Source organism: Salminus brasiliensis, chromosome 22, assembly GCF_030463535.1.
Source record: "Salminus brasiliensis chromosome 22, fSalBra1.hap2, whole genome shotgun sequence".
Taxonomy (NCBI): Eukaryota; Metazoa; Chordata; class Actinopteri; order Characiformes; family Bryconidae; genus Salminus; species Salminus brasiliensis.
In genome coordinates, this window is record NC_132899.1 from 12,294,873 (window position 1) to 12,315,518 (window position 20,646).

General features: G+C 40.2%; 1 protein-coding gene across 19 annotated transcripts in view; it reads right to left on the reverse strand.

The window, feature by feature from the left end:
• Positions 1-20,646, reverse strand: part of nrxn1a (neurexin 1a) — a 192,601-nt gene that overhangs the window by 18,399 nt on the left and 153,556 nt on the right. For 10 of the 19 annotated variants that reach the window (XM_072667173.1, XM_072667163.1, XM_072667164.1 and 7 more), the window contains 3 exons: positions 11,116-11,287; positions 5,107-5,196; positions 3,517-3,836 (listed from right to left, as the gene is read on the reverse strand). In XM_072667173.1, the coding sequence (XP_072523274.1) occupies positions 3,517-3,836; positions 5,107-5,196; positions 11,116-11,287 (582 nt within the window). The remainder of the gene's footprint in view (positions 1-3,516; positions 3,837-5,106; positions 5,197-11,115; positions 11,288-20,646) is intronic. The other 9 variants (XM_072667175.1, XM_072667170.1, XM_072667176.1 and 6 more) reach the window with 1 other exon arrangement.

The following is a 20,646-nucleotide window of genomic DNA, read 5'->3' on the forward strand; positions in this document are numbered from 1 at the left end:
CAGAGGAGCGAGAGGAAGAGCTATTAGTAGTGATTACTGAGAGCTCTCTTACCTAATGGAAACTTCACACATGTGTAATCAACGCCTATCCACGAACACTCTGCTCACACATCACTCCCTCTCTACACACTCTCCACACTGATTAAACATTAAAGCACAATTACTGCATTCGATATTTCATAAATGAAGTGGTTGCTTTAGGACAGAGCAAGCAGCTGGGCAGAGAGAGAGAGAGACAGAAGAGAGTAGAGAGTAAAGATGGGGCGAGAGCTGAAAGCAGAGACACTGCAGCGTTAAGAAGAGGGGAGTCGCACATTTCCATGGCAACATTTCCCACCATCACATTCCTTTTTCTTTTCTTTTTTTTCTCTTTTTTTCTGCACAGCCCACCATTTTGTAGCACGGTCCGCACAGATGAGGCTACGATAAGCCAACGTTCGGGCTCGGCCTAACAATATCCTCCTTGATGTAACCGATGCTTCGTATGATGCGCTCTGGGGTGCCCTTGAGCGGAGAGGTAATTTAATACGCAGCCCCTGAATTAGTTTTAACCATATCAAATTATGATTTCATTGTCGTGGAAGCTGGATCACAGTGCGTGGCGTCACGCATGAGGACACAAGCCCATCAGCACGGGACTGGCCTCAGCAGGCCTGTCAATCAGCGCTCTCAGCCCCGCAGCACTGACATGTAATTACAGCGCTGCAATTAGAGTTCGCTGTCAGAGCCTGAGCGATGCCTCGTACACCACCCACTGCACTGCAGACGGAGACAGAGAAAAAGAGAGCAATAGAGAGGGGAGGAAAGCCAGCCAATGCAATACAGACAGGCAGCAGGTGAGATTGGAGAGACCGATTTGGCACTTATTTCTCTAAGAGTGCTAAAGAGAAAAGGCTTGTCCACCGCACAGCGTTCACCCCTGAACTGACAGCTCCCTCTTTGGAACCAGTTCCCATTTCCCTTTAACTTCTCTTTGATCACACATTCAGCGTCTGAACTCCTGCTGGCCCGAGCGTGCTCTGTGCCTTGGCGGAGGTGGCTGAACAGGAGAATCAAATCCAGTCACTCTACAGACAGGAGTGGGGGAGATCAGCTGGAGCTCAGCCGGAGCTCAGCCGTCCACTTGTTCCCCGACACATAATCTCGCTACAGCTTTTCAGTGTGGCGTGGTCTTAGTTTGGTCTGAAGACCCCTCCTGTTGGAGAGAGTGTTTTAAACTGGCCCTGCTGATGTCAGAATCAGAATCAGAATCTCTTTATTTCACCAAGTATGTTACACATACAAGGAATTTGTCTTGGTAAGAGCAACACGTATGACAAGTAACAATAATATTTATCATACAGATAAATATGTACATATGTATACATATATATATATATATATATATATATATATATATATACGTATATATATATATATATATATATATATATACACACACACACACACACACACACACACTATTTCATCTGTGTATATATATTTGTATTTTTTTTTTTTTGCTTATATTTCTATATTTCTATATTATCATATTTTTATATTTTATTTTTAACTTAAATGTAACTTATTCTATTTTTATTTTTTTTTTCTTTTGCACTTTTGCACTTTACTTCATTAAGTTAAGGTTTAGTTAAGTTTAAATGTAGATCTTTATTGTATAGCTTTGATGTGGGCAGACTGTCATAAAAGCATTTCACTGCAAGTTATACTGTGTATGACTATGTATGTGACAAATAAAATGATGAAAAATGAAATAAAAATGAAAATTGATTTGATTTGATTTGAAAAAACACAGAACACAGTCTTAAACTAAAGGAAAAAGACACTAAACAATAAATAGGGTAGGGGATAAATTAAAAAAGTCTGTCTGAGGCACTGATTAAGACCTCCAGAGGGAGGGAGAGAGAGAGAGAGAGAGTCTGCAATTATAAAGGGATCTGAGGCAATTCTTACTGTCCCACTCCACACCACAACAGGTAGTGCATAAATGAACAATGTACTCGATAATGCAATAGAACAATGTTTTATGCAATAGAATTTGACTACTGTTGCAGAGTGAAGAGGAATCTCATGCAACATTAAGCAGACAAAATCATTTACTTCAGCCACAAGTTCTGTCCCCTACAACAATGTTCTATACTATGGGTAACAACACTGCCCCTCCTCGTGGCAGACAATTCCCCAGATGGGCAAGCACACCACACTACAACAATGGGCAAGACTTCCAACAGTACATTCACCTACCTGTGCAGCACGGAAATATTTTTACTCTTCTACAGCCTCAAGACTGTGCCACGCTTATTCCACACTATCCAACAGATGCATCAATCTAATGTTTGAAGTGGACTTTATAGTGTTCCAGAACCAAAACTGACAAACCAAATGAGCCTGTATGAATAGCGAGAACCTTCTAGAACAGTATAAATGGAGAGAAGACCAGTGTGGACATGGGTGGGGTGCTAAAGAATAATGTAAATAAGCAGAGAACATTTAAGACCAATGTGATTGAAAGGAGAAAATTAAATAATATAGATGGGAAATAACATTCTAGATCAGTGTGAATAAGGGCATTCTAGATCAGTGTGAATGAGGACATTCTAGATCAGCATGAATGAACAGAGGACATCTTAGATCAGTGTGAATGAGGACATTCTAGATCAGCGTGAATGAACAGAGGACATCTTAGATCAGTGAATGAGGACATCTTGGATCAGCGTGAATGAGGACTCTCTAGATCAGCGTGAATGAGGACACTCTGGATCAGCGTGAGTGAACAGTGGACTCTCTAGATCAGCGTGAGTGAACAGAGGACTCTAGATCAGCGTGAGTGAACAGAGGACTCTCTAGATCAGCGTGAGTGAACAGAGGACTCTCTAGATCAGCGTGAATAAACAGAGGACTAGATCAGCGTGAATAAACAGAGGACATTCTAGATCAGTGTGAGTGAACAGAAGACATTCTAGATCGGCGTGAATGAACAGAAGACATTCTAGATCAGTGTGAGTTAACAGAGGACACTCTAAATCAGTGTGAATAAGGAGAGGACATTCTAGATCAGTGTGAATGAACAGAAGACATTCTAGATCAGTGTGAATAAGGAGAGGACATTCGAGATCAGTGTAAATGAACAGAAGACATTCTAGATCAGTGTGAATAAGGAGAGGACATTCGAGATCAGTGTGAATGAACAGAGGACATTCGAGATCAGTGTGAATAAGGAGAGGACATTCGAGATCAGTGTTGAATAAACAGAGGACACTAGATTAGTGGGAATTGGAAAATATATTAGAACAGTATGAAAAAAAATGGGGAGCACACACCCAAAAATCACAACCAAAGGTGTGTTGGTGAGCGGTCAGTTAAATAACCTAAAGCAGAAAATAAAGGCAGCTAATAACACCTTTCTACCTCTCAATCACCCACACAGAAAGCCTGCATAATCACTACCATGCCGTGCCGCGCCACTGACTGCACATCGACCCAAGAAAGCTCTAAAGTAAGGGAGTGACTACTGACCTGTGACGTCGTGGTCTGCTTGCCCTGACGATTGGATGCCGTAGTGGTAGTGATGTCGGTGAGCGAGGGGGACGTTTCGGAGCGGTTGCCCGTGGCCGAAGCACTGGAATGTGGGGTGATGGAGGAGGAGGAGGGCAGATCACCCACTAGCCGGGCGCTGCCCTCCACACGCACGTTGGGGTCGCCTTCGGCGGCCATGTTGAGAACTTTGAGGCCATTGTAGTAGAGGCCAGACAGCTGCCCCTGAAACGACCGGCTGCCCCGCTCCCATCCGCCAATCTTTATAGTAGTCTGGCTGTTGAAGATGGTGAGCTGTCGACCTGCCAATGGACAACGTTACACAGATACGAGAGTATTCAACAGCCCCGCTTACTCTGTGCACTCTCCCACACACACATACTCACAGTCGAGCAACACTCTCGCGCACACACACACACACACACACATGCACACAGAGGAATGATGGCGGTTCTGATGGTGAAAACACACAACAAAGTGTCCTTATTCTCCCTGAAGATCATGGAAGCAATAAATTACTCTAATGCAAACTGCAACACCAGTAATTTATCGGCTTTGATTTAATGTCTGCTGCTGACGATGCAAACAAATGAAGAGGATGGAGAAACTGGCTCCTGACTAATAAATGGAGCTTTGCTAAAAGGACAATCATACGTTTGGATCTGTAGGCTGCTAAAGCTTCTCACTCTCTCGGCCTGTGGAGGTGAGAGTCGGAAGCAGAAGAACTGCAGATGGCAGTGATCTTTAACACTTTGGTCATCAGTAAAACTTGTTTAGTTGCTGATGAGATTGCCTTTCAGCAAGGGCAGTGGCAATTGAAATTAATTCGACTGAAATAAGGCTTACGTGAGAGGATGGTTTTACAACTACATGACACATAAATCATTCATGATAAGAACTTCATTAAAACAAAAGGAGAACAAAACAGAAAGAACAAGCAAAGTTCAAAACCAATCACTCTGAACGTTTCAAGTTATTACATACATTACAGCATGCACTCAGAAGTCTTTTCCCTTCTCATGTGTTTAATCTGCTTGTTAAAGGGACTTCATATCTGATGCCAATAATCATTGAAGCTATTTAAGAGACATTTGCTTTGATGTTTAATCTGTGCACTTTAGCAGTTTCCAAAAGCAATATGTTTAGCATTAAAAGGTAAACATACATATATGCATTAAGCATCATTGTCTATGAATTGACAATAGGAAACAAATACTTTAATTAAATCATTTAGATGTTTACAGTTGTGACCATTATTTAAGTATTTTAATGACATATGCATACACATACTGTATATGTACATATATTTTAATGATTGAACTAACATTGAGATTTATCAGTATATTACCAGTCCCTTTAACCTGTGATCGTCAGGTAAAACTGATTACATATGCAGTAGAACAACACATTATTATACTGTACAATGCAAATATTACAAACTACATTTGTTTAAAGTTTTAAAATTTGTTATACAGGGGATTTATGTTTTAGATGGTTTAATCGTTTGTGCAGTAATATCACTTGCTTATGATCAAATTATCTTTTATTTAAAGTTTTAATCAATGTTTTTACCTTTGTCGAGTAGCCATTCGTCAACTACTCGACCAAGCCGATATGGGATTCGCTGTCTAGCAATCGCCAGGCGTTCGTTATCAATGTTGCCTTTAAAGTTTAAAGAGACATTTCATTGTTAAAATCTGAAAGGTCAAAGATTAAAACCTACAGTGACAAATCTGCCTCAGCTCTCTGATTTTTTTCCGAGTGTTTAAAAATTAGGTACAACCAAGATTACATACATAGCATCGAGAAAGCTTTTCAATCAGTCAGTTAACTTTTATTATTTAAGCCAACAAATTATCCCTATATTATGATGAAAATACCGTGATGCGTTAAATCTTCAGCTGCTCTCTTAAGGTTATGAGAAACAAACCAAAATCAAAGGTTTAAATACAAGCCACTCATTTACAAAATACATTTACAAAATGATAATCCTTTTAAATCTTTTTAGCAGATTTTTCATCTAGTTATATATATAAATATATATATAAAGAGAAAGATATATAGATATAAATATGTGTATATATATAAATAAATATATATATACTGCTCATTTTAACCTAAATATTGTCATTGCAGTACATTCAAGCTTTTGACAAGCCAATTTGATTTTAGCAACACAACTACTATCTAACTGAACAAGTTTTCATTCATTTATGTTAATCTACAATCTCACACTAATTATAAAAAAACAATACATTTAAAAAGACATCAAAAGATCAGCAAAACACTCAGTTCAGAATATAGGCAACAAGGAAGTAATCAGTTAAAAACAATAAAACATGTTAAATCAGTCAGTTAGCAGAACATAACATTTGCCCCATGCAAATTTAAGAAGGTGCTGACAAAAGCTTTGTCCTTAGAGATTCACTGTAGGAATAAATACCTATATTAACATTAACATTAACATTTATTTCTTCTTTCAATCCAATACGCTCTGACAATAGAGAGGATTGGCTGATTGGGAGCTGGGAGCAAGCTGCTCCACATGTGTAAATCTGTATTGCAACACCAAGCTGGGAGATTGGCACTTTGGCTCTTTCATATACAACAGGGCATTATCCACTGGCCAGCGTTTTGCTCTCTTGAATTCAGTGCAGTTGCAAACATTTACTCCACTTCCATTACAGCCTACGCATAATTGCTACTCCTATCTTCAGTCGGAAATGAAAGGTGAACCTGTCCAGCTGCGATTTCTAGAAAGTATAATTACGCCACACAGTTTTTACCCCCAGAGTCATTAACTTGTTATTTGTCAATCAACCCAACGTCTCCGCATGTGTTTCTCCTACTTCATGCAATTAATGTATGATTACAATAGAAGCTGTAAGAAATAATAATTCCTCGGTTTGACGACCAGAGAAATGGGAGAGTGGTGAAGAGAAGGGCTGTACAAGAAAATGCTTTCTGCTCATTTTCCCACACGTACATATTTGATTTTCAACACTCCCTCACAGCATCTGAGCACCAAACATGAGGCATGAATCATCCATCTCGTGGCGGTGCAATTTAAGCTAAACCTTACATTCTCCGACATAAGCATGTCTGCCTCCCCTTCTGGTGCGGTGCTCAGAATTCTATATCCGGCACTGAAATGCGAAGCATGACTTGCTGCTCAGACGTGGCTCAATAGCACGTTAGAGACGTGATTTAAGTGTGACGCCCTCCTACAGGGCAGAGGAACCAGGCATGGCTCATTGGCTAGGAGGAAACAGGAGGAGTGAGAAAAGAGAATTGAAAGACCAGGTTCTGTTAGACGGAGCGTAAGTGGATGGCTGAAACGTGAACTAAAGCCCCAGTATTACCATGGTTTCCTTCTTTTAACTTGTCCGTCAGTGGATTGGTGCTGGACCTGCTCATGCATTTCAATCCTGCAGTAATCATCCCATAAAAAGGGCAATTTCTACCAAATCATAGCTTTAAAAAAGGTCATTGGAGCTGTTAGAGCGGTAAAGAACTACTAGACTATTGATTGTGAATTGTACACACCAGCGGTGAAGCCGGAAATTTATTTCAAGGCACGCTCATTGCCGCACGCTTAAGCTTTCAAAAATGACTTGTGTGCACAAGTTGCTAGATCTATTGTTTATCATAATTATATCTGAGGTAGGCATAGCACGAGTCCTGGCCAATGGAAGCTGGATGATGGTCATTATTAATCTCATACTGGTCATAGTCCAAATATTATTTGACCATGAATCTTAATCTGATTCTCAGTTATCTTACTGTAACTTATCCATAAGCACACTATTGTGATTTTTTGGGTGATGTAACAGAGTTAGCATATCTTGTAGAGTCCAACACAGGTTCTATTTTAGGGCCTATTAAATTGATGTTAATTATGGAAATAATGCAGTTATGAAAGTGAACAAATGTTCTCATAGCAACCATTTGAAAAGGTTGGAAAAGCTCTACAATACTTTGGCCAAAAGCCCATTTAACATACCCTCACACAAAGGTGCTGCAACATTTTTTGTAAAAGAGCTCTATGTCTGAAGAACCTTTTGATGGTTTTAGACAATGTAGTGATTCTTAATTATTTAAAGGTTCTTTACACTCATAGCATTTCTACAGAAATGGTTCTTTAAGTAACCAAAACAGGTTCTCTATGGTATCACTCAGAGAACCCTTTGTCGAACCTGAGTACTGAGAAACTGTAGCACGTTTTCAAACTATAGAGCCTTTAACTCCAACATATCTCCAATTCAATGGATTTTTTGCCACTTCTGTAAATCATCAACAACAGCTTTGATTCAGCACATCTATTTGTGTGCAGAGCATGGAGCGGTCAATTACATGACTGAAATGTCAGTTAACACATGTAGCAGATCAGAATGATCCACTTTAATCGAGAATGATAAGCACTACAAAACTCTCCAGGACACTTCAGGGGTGATTGGCTACACTGGCTCACTCCCTCAGGCTATGTCCCTGCTACGCTCGGCTACACAAGAAGACATGTAGACATACACCTTCACACACTCACATGGAAATACACACACATATGCCGAGCCCACAAGTGCTCTGAAGAGGGAGCTAGCCTTGGGGCTTAATAATGAAAGCTGAGGTAGCTTGCTAACTCTCTCACTTTCTTTTTTTTTTTCTTTATGTTCTTTCATGTTCCACTTAAGTCAGCTAATAAAACATGATTAGTCTTAAATAAAAACTATAGCAGGTTAGACACTTAACGGCTACATGTTACATTGTGTGATAGGACAGTTTTGGTGCCTTGAAGGTATGCTAACATAAGGTTCATGTTAGGCTATTACTTCCCCAAAAGTATTGAATCAGCGAAAGGCAGCACATGATCGATACAGCAATCTAGTTGTTATTTAGGTCATCATTTATTTGGAGAATGAATAGAGGTGGTCTGGTCGGGGTAAAGTGAATTGAATGGAGCGCAGGCGGTCAGTAAACGTCTTGGTCTGCTGTGGCAGCTTACTGAACAATACAGTGCTATCAATAGATGCGACAGCAGAGCGGGCCAATCAATTCTTCCCTCTGGCTTCAAATAAGCGGTAAGTGTGTAACATGTCGGAATAAATGAGAGCACACAAATGCTGCGTCAGATAAAGACCTAATAGCAGACTGAGGAGGAAACTAATAGCGGACTGAGGGAAAAGCTGTCATTATCGGAATTGTAATTCAAATTCTGTTTGGTTTATCATCCCCTTTTCTGTAAAGCAGAGTCAATCAAGTTCTGATTAAATGGAATAGTCGTGTGCAATCTCTTTTTTTTCTAGTTTTGCTGGCTGAAGAAAGTTTCTCTCACGCCGTCTCAGACACTGCGTTAATTAGCATTCAGACACTGATTCATGGAGGCTAATTTTCGTTCTCCAGATCCGCCGACACAAATGGAGCTGTGCCACGGAGGGGAACCATCATGTTAGAATAGATGCATCTGAACGAGCGCTTGAGCGAGGAGAGACACGTCATGTCTGAACAGATCCATACCAGCACCGACCCATTGTTTTCTGCTCTGACTGACAGCTGCTCGGGGCATTTGCTTCGTGTAGTTCTATTAAAACAATGAGAAGATCCAGTAGAAACAAAAATAAAACCATCTCTGTCTTTTTTTTGTTTGCTTCTCTTCTACACTCGGCCTCCTCCTCCTCCTCTTTTTTGTACATTGCAGCGAGTGCTTTTCTGTGCAAGTCACTGACAAGTTCAGGTCTTAACAAAAGCGAACCTGCGCCAGTACACCACACACTGGATGATGTAAACAAGAGAAAACATGAGAAAACTCCTCTAGTTAGTGCGCCTGAGCCGCTGCAAATACAAAATGTCCGACCACGGATTAGAGTAATCCTGTTAGGTTCCTTTCATATGGACAACACTGAATCTCAGAATGGATTTCGGTGCTACCCCCTGACTAATGTGCGGAATGTGGATATAATGAGTGTGTGATTTATCTCTGGAGCCGCATTCAAAGAAGATGCCGTAGGATATGAAACGCTGACGGTCTGATTTCATGATAAGCTCTGTGGATTAAAATGTGGGATCATGCTGCCTTTAATCATTTTGCAGGTCTGATCTTCTGGGCTGCTTAAAAGTAAAGAGCAGAATTACTCTAGAACTATGTAAAAATAATAAAAAGTCAGGGCAATAACATGTTTACATGTTTATGGCATTTGGTTGAAGCACTTATCCAGAGTCACTTACCCAAGGACTTGCCTAAGGACTGTACCTGGGGAACTCTATCTAGCATGCATAGCACCAAATGGAAATTTGCCGTCGGAAAGGCGTTGGATGGAATTTCAGTTGAAAATTTTAAATCAGGGTGATATCAAAGCCCAAAGTTAGATCACACTCCATCATTGTACAGACCCTGACTTTTGGTTGGAAATTACAGTTAGATATCCATCAAAAAACAACATTGGGTTGAAAAGCACCAACACTGAATTTTGGTAACTTCACACCATAACAAAACCAACAACATTAGCTGAACATTAAGATGATGAGATTCAGCAGATGTTAGACTTTGTCTCATTGTCTCAAGACTAAATGTAAGTATTTTACGCTAATAAGTCACTGGCATGAGATGTTTAGAAGATGGGGTTTTGTTACCCAACACCACATTTTAAAACCAAGAAAATATCATCATATGTCTATGATGTTACAATATCACGTCAAGTAGATACTAAACTTATGACGTTTAACAGATGTTGGGTGTTGGTCACTATACCTCATGTCGAAATGTTGGTATTTCATGTCAATATGTAGTTGGCAAGTGATGCCCGGAAAATGCTGGATTTTGGTTACTTTAAAACCAACTATCAACGTCAGCTATCGTCACTATTCCACATCAAATTGACGTTGGCAGTAGAGTCACAACCTACTTTCACCCAAATAACAATGTCTATCAATGTTGGAGTTTAGTCGGGAGGTCTGCCACAGAGCAGGCAGTGATTGTAATCCACTACTCTACACCATCCGTTTGAAACAGGGCAATAACACTAAAAAGACTTTAGGCAAACAAGATTTCCTTCACCTCCAGTTCAGTTCTCCAACCCACACACAGAACACTTACAATATTTTACCAATACTCCCCTCTCCCTGGTCCTTACAAGAGACAGAAATAATTAAGGATGTGCTTGAAGCTGTGTTCCAATAATCTCTATAATGGAAGTGCTTGTTATAAACTGCGACTGAAAACAAATAGCTCCTCCTTTATCATTGTGATTGACAAACGAGAGCAATAGGATTATTCCTCATCTCTGATCTCTAGTCAAGCTTTTGTCAGGGCTTTTTCAGGCAGCTGTGAGGCTGTTGAATTGGATAACCCGTTCTTTGACATTTACAGCCTTATAAACCCTCCTGAGCCATCATCACTGCTGACATTTGAAAAGGATAGCAGGGTTACCTTTTTAGAACGGGGCACAAGCACAATCACAGACAAAAGGCATTTTTGGCTGTAACCCTGCGACTGAAACTCTGTTCCAGAGCTCCGCCAGCCTTTATAGTTACTGCTATTGTGCGCGCCTAACGCAAGGGTACAGTCGCAGGCGGAGGAGGGGGTCTTACCTGTGGGGTATCGCTCTATGACTGGCAGATCGTCCACCTGCAAGGTGGCATTACCGCCACTCCGTGTAAAGCGAACTATGTGGTACTTTCCATCATTTACAAACTTTGAGGTCTCTTCAATGTTTATGTCGTCGGTGCCCACATTGAACACCACTCTGATATTGCCTTTTTCCTGCAGAGAGTGAGAGAAAAAGAAGGAGGGATAGGGAGAGGGTGAGCGAAAGAGAGAAGAGAGTTGTGAAAAATGCATCACATTTCAAGCATTTCAGACTCTCACTCTGGTTTATTTAAGCCTGTAAATTGACTGTATATTAACACAAACGAGTATTAATGTCTTTTCAGATGACAGTTTTTGATGATTTCTTTCCTTCAACAGACCTCATAAACAACAAACATATACAACACCACTTCAACTCGGCATGCAAATACTCCCAAATGCACTACATTTATTCACTGAGGCCCAAACAAGGCAATATTTTATTGGCCGGTGTATAATTTTCTGACTATGCAATGCATCAGAAAGATCTACCACCGCTCTAATGGACTGGCAACATTCATATTTCATGAGTTAATATCTATCATTTCTATTTTAATGAGGCTATTACGCCAAAGAAATACATGACAACTGGGAAATTAACATGCATTTTTCTCAGTTTCATGAACACTTTGGGAAAATGCGTCCATTTGGTATTTGGTGCGAAACAGACAGTAGATGTAGGCGCATCATTTCCTAATTAAATAAGCATTTCACTTGAACAGGACAACACAGGACAGACATATGTGGTCTGTAAGCATTAAATTATGAATCATCTTAAAATGCACTCTAAGCACAGCATTCATTGGCTGCTGCTGTAGACGCCTGTAAAAGTAGAAAAGTGTTTAATAACTGAATGACGAGATGCTGAAGAAACCGTTTCTTAGTGTTCTGCTTTAGGTTTGCCGTACCGCTGCTGATCAACAAGTCAAGTCAAATTTATTTGTATAGCACTTTTTACAACCTGATGGTGTCACAAGGTAGAATTATGAAATATCAAAATGGGGAGGAGGAACATGTCTGAAGCCCCTCCTCCCAAACTAACAACCTGTAAATACCATCTCTACCTTTTTTACATGATTTTGACAACTCACAATTCTCCACCCCCTTACCCCCCTTTTGGCTCTGTCATCTCTCATTCCTGGCTCTACTTTCTAGAGAGGGGGGCGGGCTTCCCTCCACAAGCAGAAGCCGCTTGAACTCCACACTTTTTTCTCCTTCCAGATCATCATATCCTGATGGTATGGTCGGAACTAGTTAATCAGCTTTTATGAAAAAACTGAAATAGGATATAACCCCAACCCCGGAGCTCCCTCAAAGCTGGAGGAAACCTTAGGAGGAACTAAGACTCAGAGAGGGAACTCATCCTCCGCAGGTCAAAATCACTTCTAAACTACTAATAAATGGTATAAAATCACGTAAGTCATGTATGGCTGTTCTTATAAGCACTGACATGCTAAGTAGTAATAATAGTAATAATAGTAATAATGAAAGTAATGATAATCCTAATAATAAACACAATTTGAAGATTAATAGGTAAAGGAGTGATAAATGAGTGAGCACAAATGCACACAAACAAATCATTTGAAGCCAAAAATATAATATAAATATACAAGCCAGAAATGTCATATAAGTAAATCTCTGACAGCAGCGTGATCCCACAGAGTAATGCAAAGCTGTGTTAACTCGCGTAAAATATGATCTCCATCCTGATTGGCAGGTTGTCACTTTCTGTGCAGATTCCCATCAGTGCATTTTCCTACTGAAGTGAAATGGCAGCACTGACAGATCATGGCATGCAATACCCATGCACGCCACTAGATGGCCTCCAACTTTAATTATTGTTTTGTTAAACAGTGACAACGCAGTAGGTGGAATTTATTTCAATCACATATTACATGGAAGGGGGTAGAGCGACAAAGTGAGGGAGAGAGATAAAAAAAAAAATACATGTTTCTAATTACTTCACTTCAAGCACTAGGCTACATAATCCCCCACAGCCATCACACCTCAGGAGAGATGTGAGCATGCACAAACATGTTCACATACACAGAGCCACCCTCTTCACATAATTGCTCTATTTGCATGTGCATTGGACACTGTTTGTTTTCATAAATAAAGTGGCAGAAAGCATTTTTTTCCTGACCCCACTCAGAGCCCACATAGCGGACACGCACTTACCACAAACTACCACAACACAGAGAAAACATACTGGTTAGGACTGCATTGACATCACTGAACATTTTATTGATAGATGGAGGTAACAGAACTAACATAACTAAATACTTTAAACTAAAGAAATGTCTTTACAAATAATCTGTAAAATATAAATAACAGGAATGTGAGGAAAAGACTTAGGAAACCCCACATTTATTACTACTTAAAATGCCTAAAGTTAGTATCAGATGCAGCAAATCAGTTGACGATGACTAGATGATCATTAGAGAGGGTTTTGAAAGAGCCTGTCGTATTTAAACCTCACACATTTAAGCTGTGTACAAAACTGAGTCCATTCACCTACATCAATCACCTACATGTAAAAATCCAGATCACTGTATAAAGCACTATTATAGGACACAGAACTGGACAAGGTCATGAAGGATTTTGGACGTTAGGAAAGTCTCCAACAATCCAAAAATGAAGCATCTACCATCAGAAAGACTGAACAAGAGTGAAATTGATGGGAGGTGTGCAAGGAGGAAAGCATTGCAGTCAAATACTCTATAGTTCACTACTTTGGGGTTCTGCCATTTTGTAGTGGGGTCTGAAAACATTCAGTTTACTGTAACAGAATTTTCAGTTTACTGTAACGATCACATAATGCACGTAATATGTAGTGTCCAAATGATGTACACAAAATGGATGTGAAATACCCACAATCCTTTACATTGTTTGGTTTGAAGATCTGAATGCAGCTTCTCTTAGGAAGACTGACCATCAGACTGTCGCACAGCAGTGAGCTCACACCACACACACACACACACACACACACACACACACACACACACACACACACACACCGGAATTGTTCACTAACTTGCAGAATTATGTTCCTTATAGTAGTGCTCTATATATTATGATCTGGATTTTCCCCAAGTAGGGGACAGTGAATAGGGCACAGTCTTGGATACAGTTCTGGACCTCTGGACATACGTCTTGCCTGATATTTTTTCTGTCTCTAATTCTATAACGAACATGTAATGTAATGGTTACAATTATAAAAAATAAAAAAAAGCATAAAAATCTGAATCTGTTTCTGAATGAATGAAACAAACAGAACGTAGTAATGTATTCGAGGTGCCTACAGCACATTATCCTCAATACTTCCTGAGCAACGAAGAGTGTGAAAACCATCTGTGGAGTGAGTAAATAATCTGACGAGATGTGAGTGAAGGTGATGAGAGGAAATCCCTGCGTGAATACTACTCATTCACACCTTTTCTACAGGAGGAGCAAAGCCTGACCGTACTTCATTACCCTCCCCCAATAGAATTGGCTCGTCTGCCTGTCCTTGGCCGGATCCTCAGCATCTCCCAGCCAGAGCAGCGGCGCGCTCCAGCTGGGCCAGAGCAAGATGTTCCTGCAGCTTCTCACACCCCATAATGAAGACAGACAATGCCTGTTAGCCATATCCTCTGCCTATGACCAGGAACAATGAGACAATGTCTGTGCTTCGCCCTCTAACAACCTTTCCCCCTGGCCAATTTCTGTCTCCTTGCTCGTCTTTTTCTTTCTCTTTTTCAAATTTTTGGGCTGTGAAGTGAAGTGAGGTGGGCGAGAGGCCACACTCTGATGAGCCGTGACATGCCACGCCCTCTTCTAAATGAGAAACTGACCTCTCCCTCACCCTGCAGTTCTGACAGCCCAGTTCTGACAGTTGTCCTCAGCCCAGATGCTGGCAGCAGGGCCTGGTGTCACAACATAGGGTATGTATAGGAGGAAGGCGGGGCAGTCTTAAAAAAATAAAACTGCCAGAAAAAGGTTCTTCATAATGTCATGTAAGAAAAAATTTGGTTCCCTAAAGTATCAATGGATGTCATGAGAGTGCAGGATCAGCTGATTTACGTAACTTTTAAGCAGCCTTATTGTTTTCTAGCATAGTGCTTAGAACTAACACTAAGCAATTACGCTACTACCTAAAACTTGAGATATTAAAAAGGTACGCTTAACAGACCTTTACAATTGTGCAAGTTCTCATCTGACTAATATATAATACATATTATAATATATAACTTTTTCAACTTAGTCTTCAAAATTTGTTCATTCTTGTAGTGTTTTTACTATGGTTTCATGTGATTTCTGACATGTACATTCTCTGCTGTATGCAGAGTTAGATTTCACAGCAGGTAAGGCACCGTGCTTCTGCAGTACCATAATTTACTGTACATTTAAGGTTTAATGGGGAAACTGGAATTAGTCTTTAGTCAAGCCTTGAGTCACAGACTGACTAGAAAAGTGCTAGGACTCCCTGTCCAGTTGTCCAGTTACAACTGTGTTTTATATAAATGCATTTAGACTGCAAATGGAGAACTTTGAGGTAAAAATTAAATTTATATCTTTAAAAAGTCAATAAGCTCATAAACAGTGGCCAAGAAATCAGTAATTAGTGATTTTGGCTGTTAACATGCTGATGAGCCTTGACATACCACGCCCTCTTCTAAATGAGGCGCTGACCTTTCTCTCACCCTGCTGTCCAGACTACCCTGCTGACGAGATGTCCTCAGCCCAATTGCTGACTGCAGGACTTGGTGACACACACCGGTTCCACATAATTTCATAAAAGAAATGCTTTTGGGTCCCTAAAGTAACTTTTAGTAGATGGTTGCAGGTGTGCATGATTCAAACCTGGCAGAATGTGAATCAGCTGATTTATGTAACAATTTAACATAATCTACTGGACATTTAAGGTGGAATGGAGAATTCAAATTAGAAGCCAATGTCAGTCTTGTGTCAACAACTGACTACATGATTGGTCAGTTAGGTATGTGTTTCAGATCAGTGTGTTCATCTAGTCTGCAAAACAAGCTTGCTTGTTACAAAAAAGACAAAGCTAATAAAAATTGTCCCACAAAATGGCAAAAATGGCATTTTGGCTGTTAGGAAATTGAAATCAACCATAAGAAATAATAATCAGAGTATTATTATAAAGTTCTCTAAAAAATTCTTTTTAAAATAATATGAAATTAAAATACAATGTCCAGCAAGCGTACCTCCACCACACATTACAGCACTGGTTCACTGCCTCTCACACCACTTCGGCTTTCCGAGAGAATGATCAAATAGAGGCCCTGGACCATAACAGTGGACAGAACACAAGACTAATTGACTTCAAAGTGGATTTAATCACTGCAAACTTGTAAGAGGCCATAGTTTAAAAGGCACAAGCGCCACCAAGGTAATGAATGCCTGTCCTACATTCTGTCCCATGCGTGATGGAGACCCAGATTAGCTGACTCTCCACAAAAAAAAAAGCTCCAACATTATTACCTCAGGGCCAAAATATGCAAGAAAATGAGCCATAACACCAGACCCCAAATTACCATGACACAACAAATGCTTGGGGTTGAATGCTTAGCTACTTGGTGTAAAGGCATCCCTCAGGTAAATAACAAAATGAGCATCTTAACATGGATCCATCCCGGAGGCTTTCGGTCCTCACTACTGCCAACTCCCACCCCCCACCCCCCACCACACACACAAACACACACAGGCGTCCTCATCAGTCTTCCACAGCAGTGCTAAATATAAAAAAACTAACACAATGGCTTCTCACTGGATGTCATGGAGGTTGTTATATAGCACTGTAGCCTCCAGAGTTTTCTCTTTTCTTGTAGGCAATTAGGCGACAACCACAGTGCCGCCCTGATTGACAGAGAGCGTTTCAAGCGAATGGGAACAGCAACAATCTTCTCTTGCCAAGTACAAAATGAGCCAATTGTTCTCACCATGAAAATACAGAGATTAAAAAATGAGGCGGGTGAAAAACGAGGACGATAACATGGCTGCCTGCGAAACACTGCGCCATCCATTGTATCATTATTCCATGGCTGAATAGTGCATTTCGTGACATAATTGTGATGAGTGGATCATTCCTTTGGTAGTAGTATTTATACATTATTGGGATTATTATATCAGTATTACAGCCCAGACAGCAGCTACTGTCACCGTTAAGTGCAAACGTTTGGCATGTTCTCAGTGATGAGAGAGATTCTGTGGAGAGGGGAGGGAGAGAAGGGGGCATTCTTGAAAATAATGATACCATAAAAGAAACTTTTAGTTCTCTATATTTTTTTTCCAGTGGATGGTATAATTGGAATTGGGCAGAATCTGTCTTGCCTGATTATCTAACAATTTACTTATTGCTCATTTCAGCCAAACATTCCAATTATTAAAAGTATTTCATTTAGAAATACTTTTTAAAGGAATATTATACAAGAATTGGAATTTCTTGTATAATATTACAAGAATTGGAGATCTCCTGACATCTCCTACAGTCAAGAAGTGTAATTCAAGCTTTGAGTCATACTTAAAGGATAAGCTTTACACATGCATTTCAGGACATGATAAAAGATACAGAACTGTCACTGAAGGTGGAAGAAGCATGTGGACTGACACAGTAGAGTAATTTTACAGGACTGAAAACAAAAATAACTTTGGATTACGCAGTACACAACTGTTACACAGTTTTTACAAGCATTGCTCATTGCGAGCATTCTGCTCACTTTACCAGAGTTACATGGTGCAGAAACTGATATGCCAAGCCTGGAGTAGCAACGATAGAGACGTTTTTCTCACTGTTTTCTTGAGCAGCCTTTTTGCTCCCTGGCATAATGCTAAAATCTGGTAGCACTAATGATTTACACTCTGTTTATTATTAACTATAAAAGTTTTGGTATTTGAGGTGTGTAAAGATGTAAAAAAGCATTTAAAACTAATTAAAACTTCATTAAAACAGATTTTAGGGATCTGTTAGCTTCCAAACATCTTCCAAAATCTGAACGTTCATTCTTGCTGTACGTTTTTAATGGTTTATACATGCACTCTCTGCTTTACACTCAGCAAACAGACAAAACATTTAGACCTTATTGGAACTACAATATCAGTATTTCAGCACCGGACAGCAACTGCAGTCATTGTTAAATGCAAACGTTTGGCATGTTCTCAGTGTCAGGAGCACAGTGACCGTTGACTGATGAAAGTGATGCCAGGAGAGATTACACACATACGCACACACACACAGCTGCCACATCCTGAAGGGCTGTTATAGTGTTGGTTCTGGAGCCACTAATGATGTGTCTCATTTAGGAAAGGTGCAGGCTGTGGTTGCTGGAATGTGTCAGTGTTCGTGTGTGTGTGTGTGTGTTTTGCAGCAGACCTGCTGAAACACAGTGGCATTCATCCCAAATGAGCCAGTGTGCAACTGTGAAACCTCAGCCATTTTACATAAAGAGCCTCCCTGCAACACTCAGGCTAATGCCGGGGGGACGCACTTAATTGGACCGAACACAAAGACAAGCAATACATGCTTTCATAAACAAATAGTGGTTGATAGTAGAATAACACATTCATTTCTGACATGCTCCATAATGCATGTGCCATAACATATGGCCTCTGCAACTTTTAGGGGAGGTGATAAATGCACACTGTGCTCCTGTGTGTATGTGTTTATGTGTTTGTGTTGAATTTCTGCTATGTCAAGCAGAAATGGTTCACAGCACCCACTCAAACACACACACACACACACACACACACACACACACACACACACACACACACACACAAAAAGGTCTCTCTCACTCCTGTGAGGGCCAGATCTGGCGAGACCATGAATCTTTTTGGCAGTGTAAGGTTTCTGTTTCAGGTCTTCTGAGAATAGCTCTCTGCCCCAGTTCCTCTCGACCCCCAAAACCACATTTACTCCACAGACAGCGTCTCCGGAACCCATCCAGACGTGTTCTCATTGTTTCTCTCCCGCAGTGCTCAGCCCTCGCTGCTGAGAGGGAAGAAGCAGCAGCAGGGCTAAATGGAGATGAAATCTCGCCAAGACAAAGCGCCTTCATATTAGTCTCTGCCACAAATCCGCAGCCGGATTCAAAAGTGCTAGCGCAGCCTGCTATTTTTACCATTATCCCACTCAACCTGTCATTAGGCTTCAGTAGTGAGATCAGGTTGATGCATTACCTCTAATCTGACAACTTGTTAAATAACACAGTGCATACTGACATTTCCATCACAAAGCAAGGGGGAGAGTGGGCTTATTTCACCTTTTGTTTGCCTTCAAGTGAGATTTCCAGCAGCAGCAACAGCACAATGCTGCAAATGTTGAGCTTTTCCACAAACAGTAGTTAAAAGAACACCTGCCTCTTTTATTATGGTTGGATCTTCATGCTTGCTCCATTTTCACCCTCCTCACTCTGCTTATGGCTCAGCTATTAAAACTATAGTGAAGTTGTGGAGCTGTCCAATCTGGCCTGCAGTCCATCAAGACAAATTCATTCTTCACTTAAGTCATTTTATGCAGAAAAAATAACTTACAAGCTAATTCATCTTTACACTGAAAAAGACGATTACTTAATTCCTTGTCCAAAAATAAGTGAAAACATCTTGAGAAACATTACATACGTTGACTCCACTTTTTACTTAGACCATTTTACTTACCCATTAAACACAGGATGAGCTGGGTATAAATAGCTCAGCAGCCATATGGCCCTCGTCACCACTGCCCTTCCATTTGTGCAAATCTTAAGGCCAGCATGTGTGGACTGTCCTCTAGCTTCTGCTGAATTCAAAGACAGCCATAACAGTTGGCTGTTTAGACATTTCAGCTGCTAGATTTTATTGGCCAACAGTAATATGGGCGCCTGTGTAGTTTTTATATGAACACAAAACAACCATCAAAGAATCCATCAAAACAACCAACACCTGCCATGGTTAGTTCTTAACACCATTTGCTCACAGGGCAGGCAGTTATTTGAGACTGTACGCTGTGTAGTCTCAATAAATGGGTGTCCTTTTCTGGTTCCACATTAAAATAATGTGTCACATCAACATAAACTATGTAAATATGTATTATATGTATTAATTGAGTTCATATTTGTTTTTATTCATATATGTATAACTTATAAATGATATATGTATAATTTAACTTTCCATTTTTCCATCTCATATCCTACATTCATCATGTATTTATATCACAAACATCATTCATTTTACATGACCATTTCCCAACCTCTCTATATTCACTAGAACATTGGTTCCCAACCCTGGTCTTGGAGGATCCCCTGCTCTGCACATTTTAGCATTGCTCCTTCCTGAGAAAGAGAGCTGTAAACATCTTAAATGTGCAGGGCAGGGGGTGCTCCAGGATTGGGAGTTGGGAACCACTGCCTTAAAATGGAAAAAAAGTGGTGTTATAATTGTATCTTTAACACTTTTATATGTAAATGAGCTTGGCTCTGACTGGCTATGCTGTATTGTGCCTCTTTAAAATAATATCT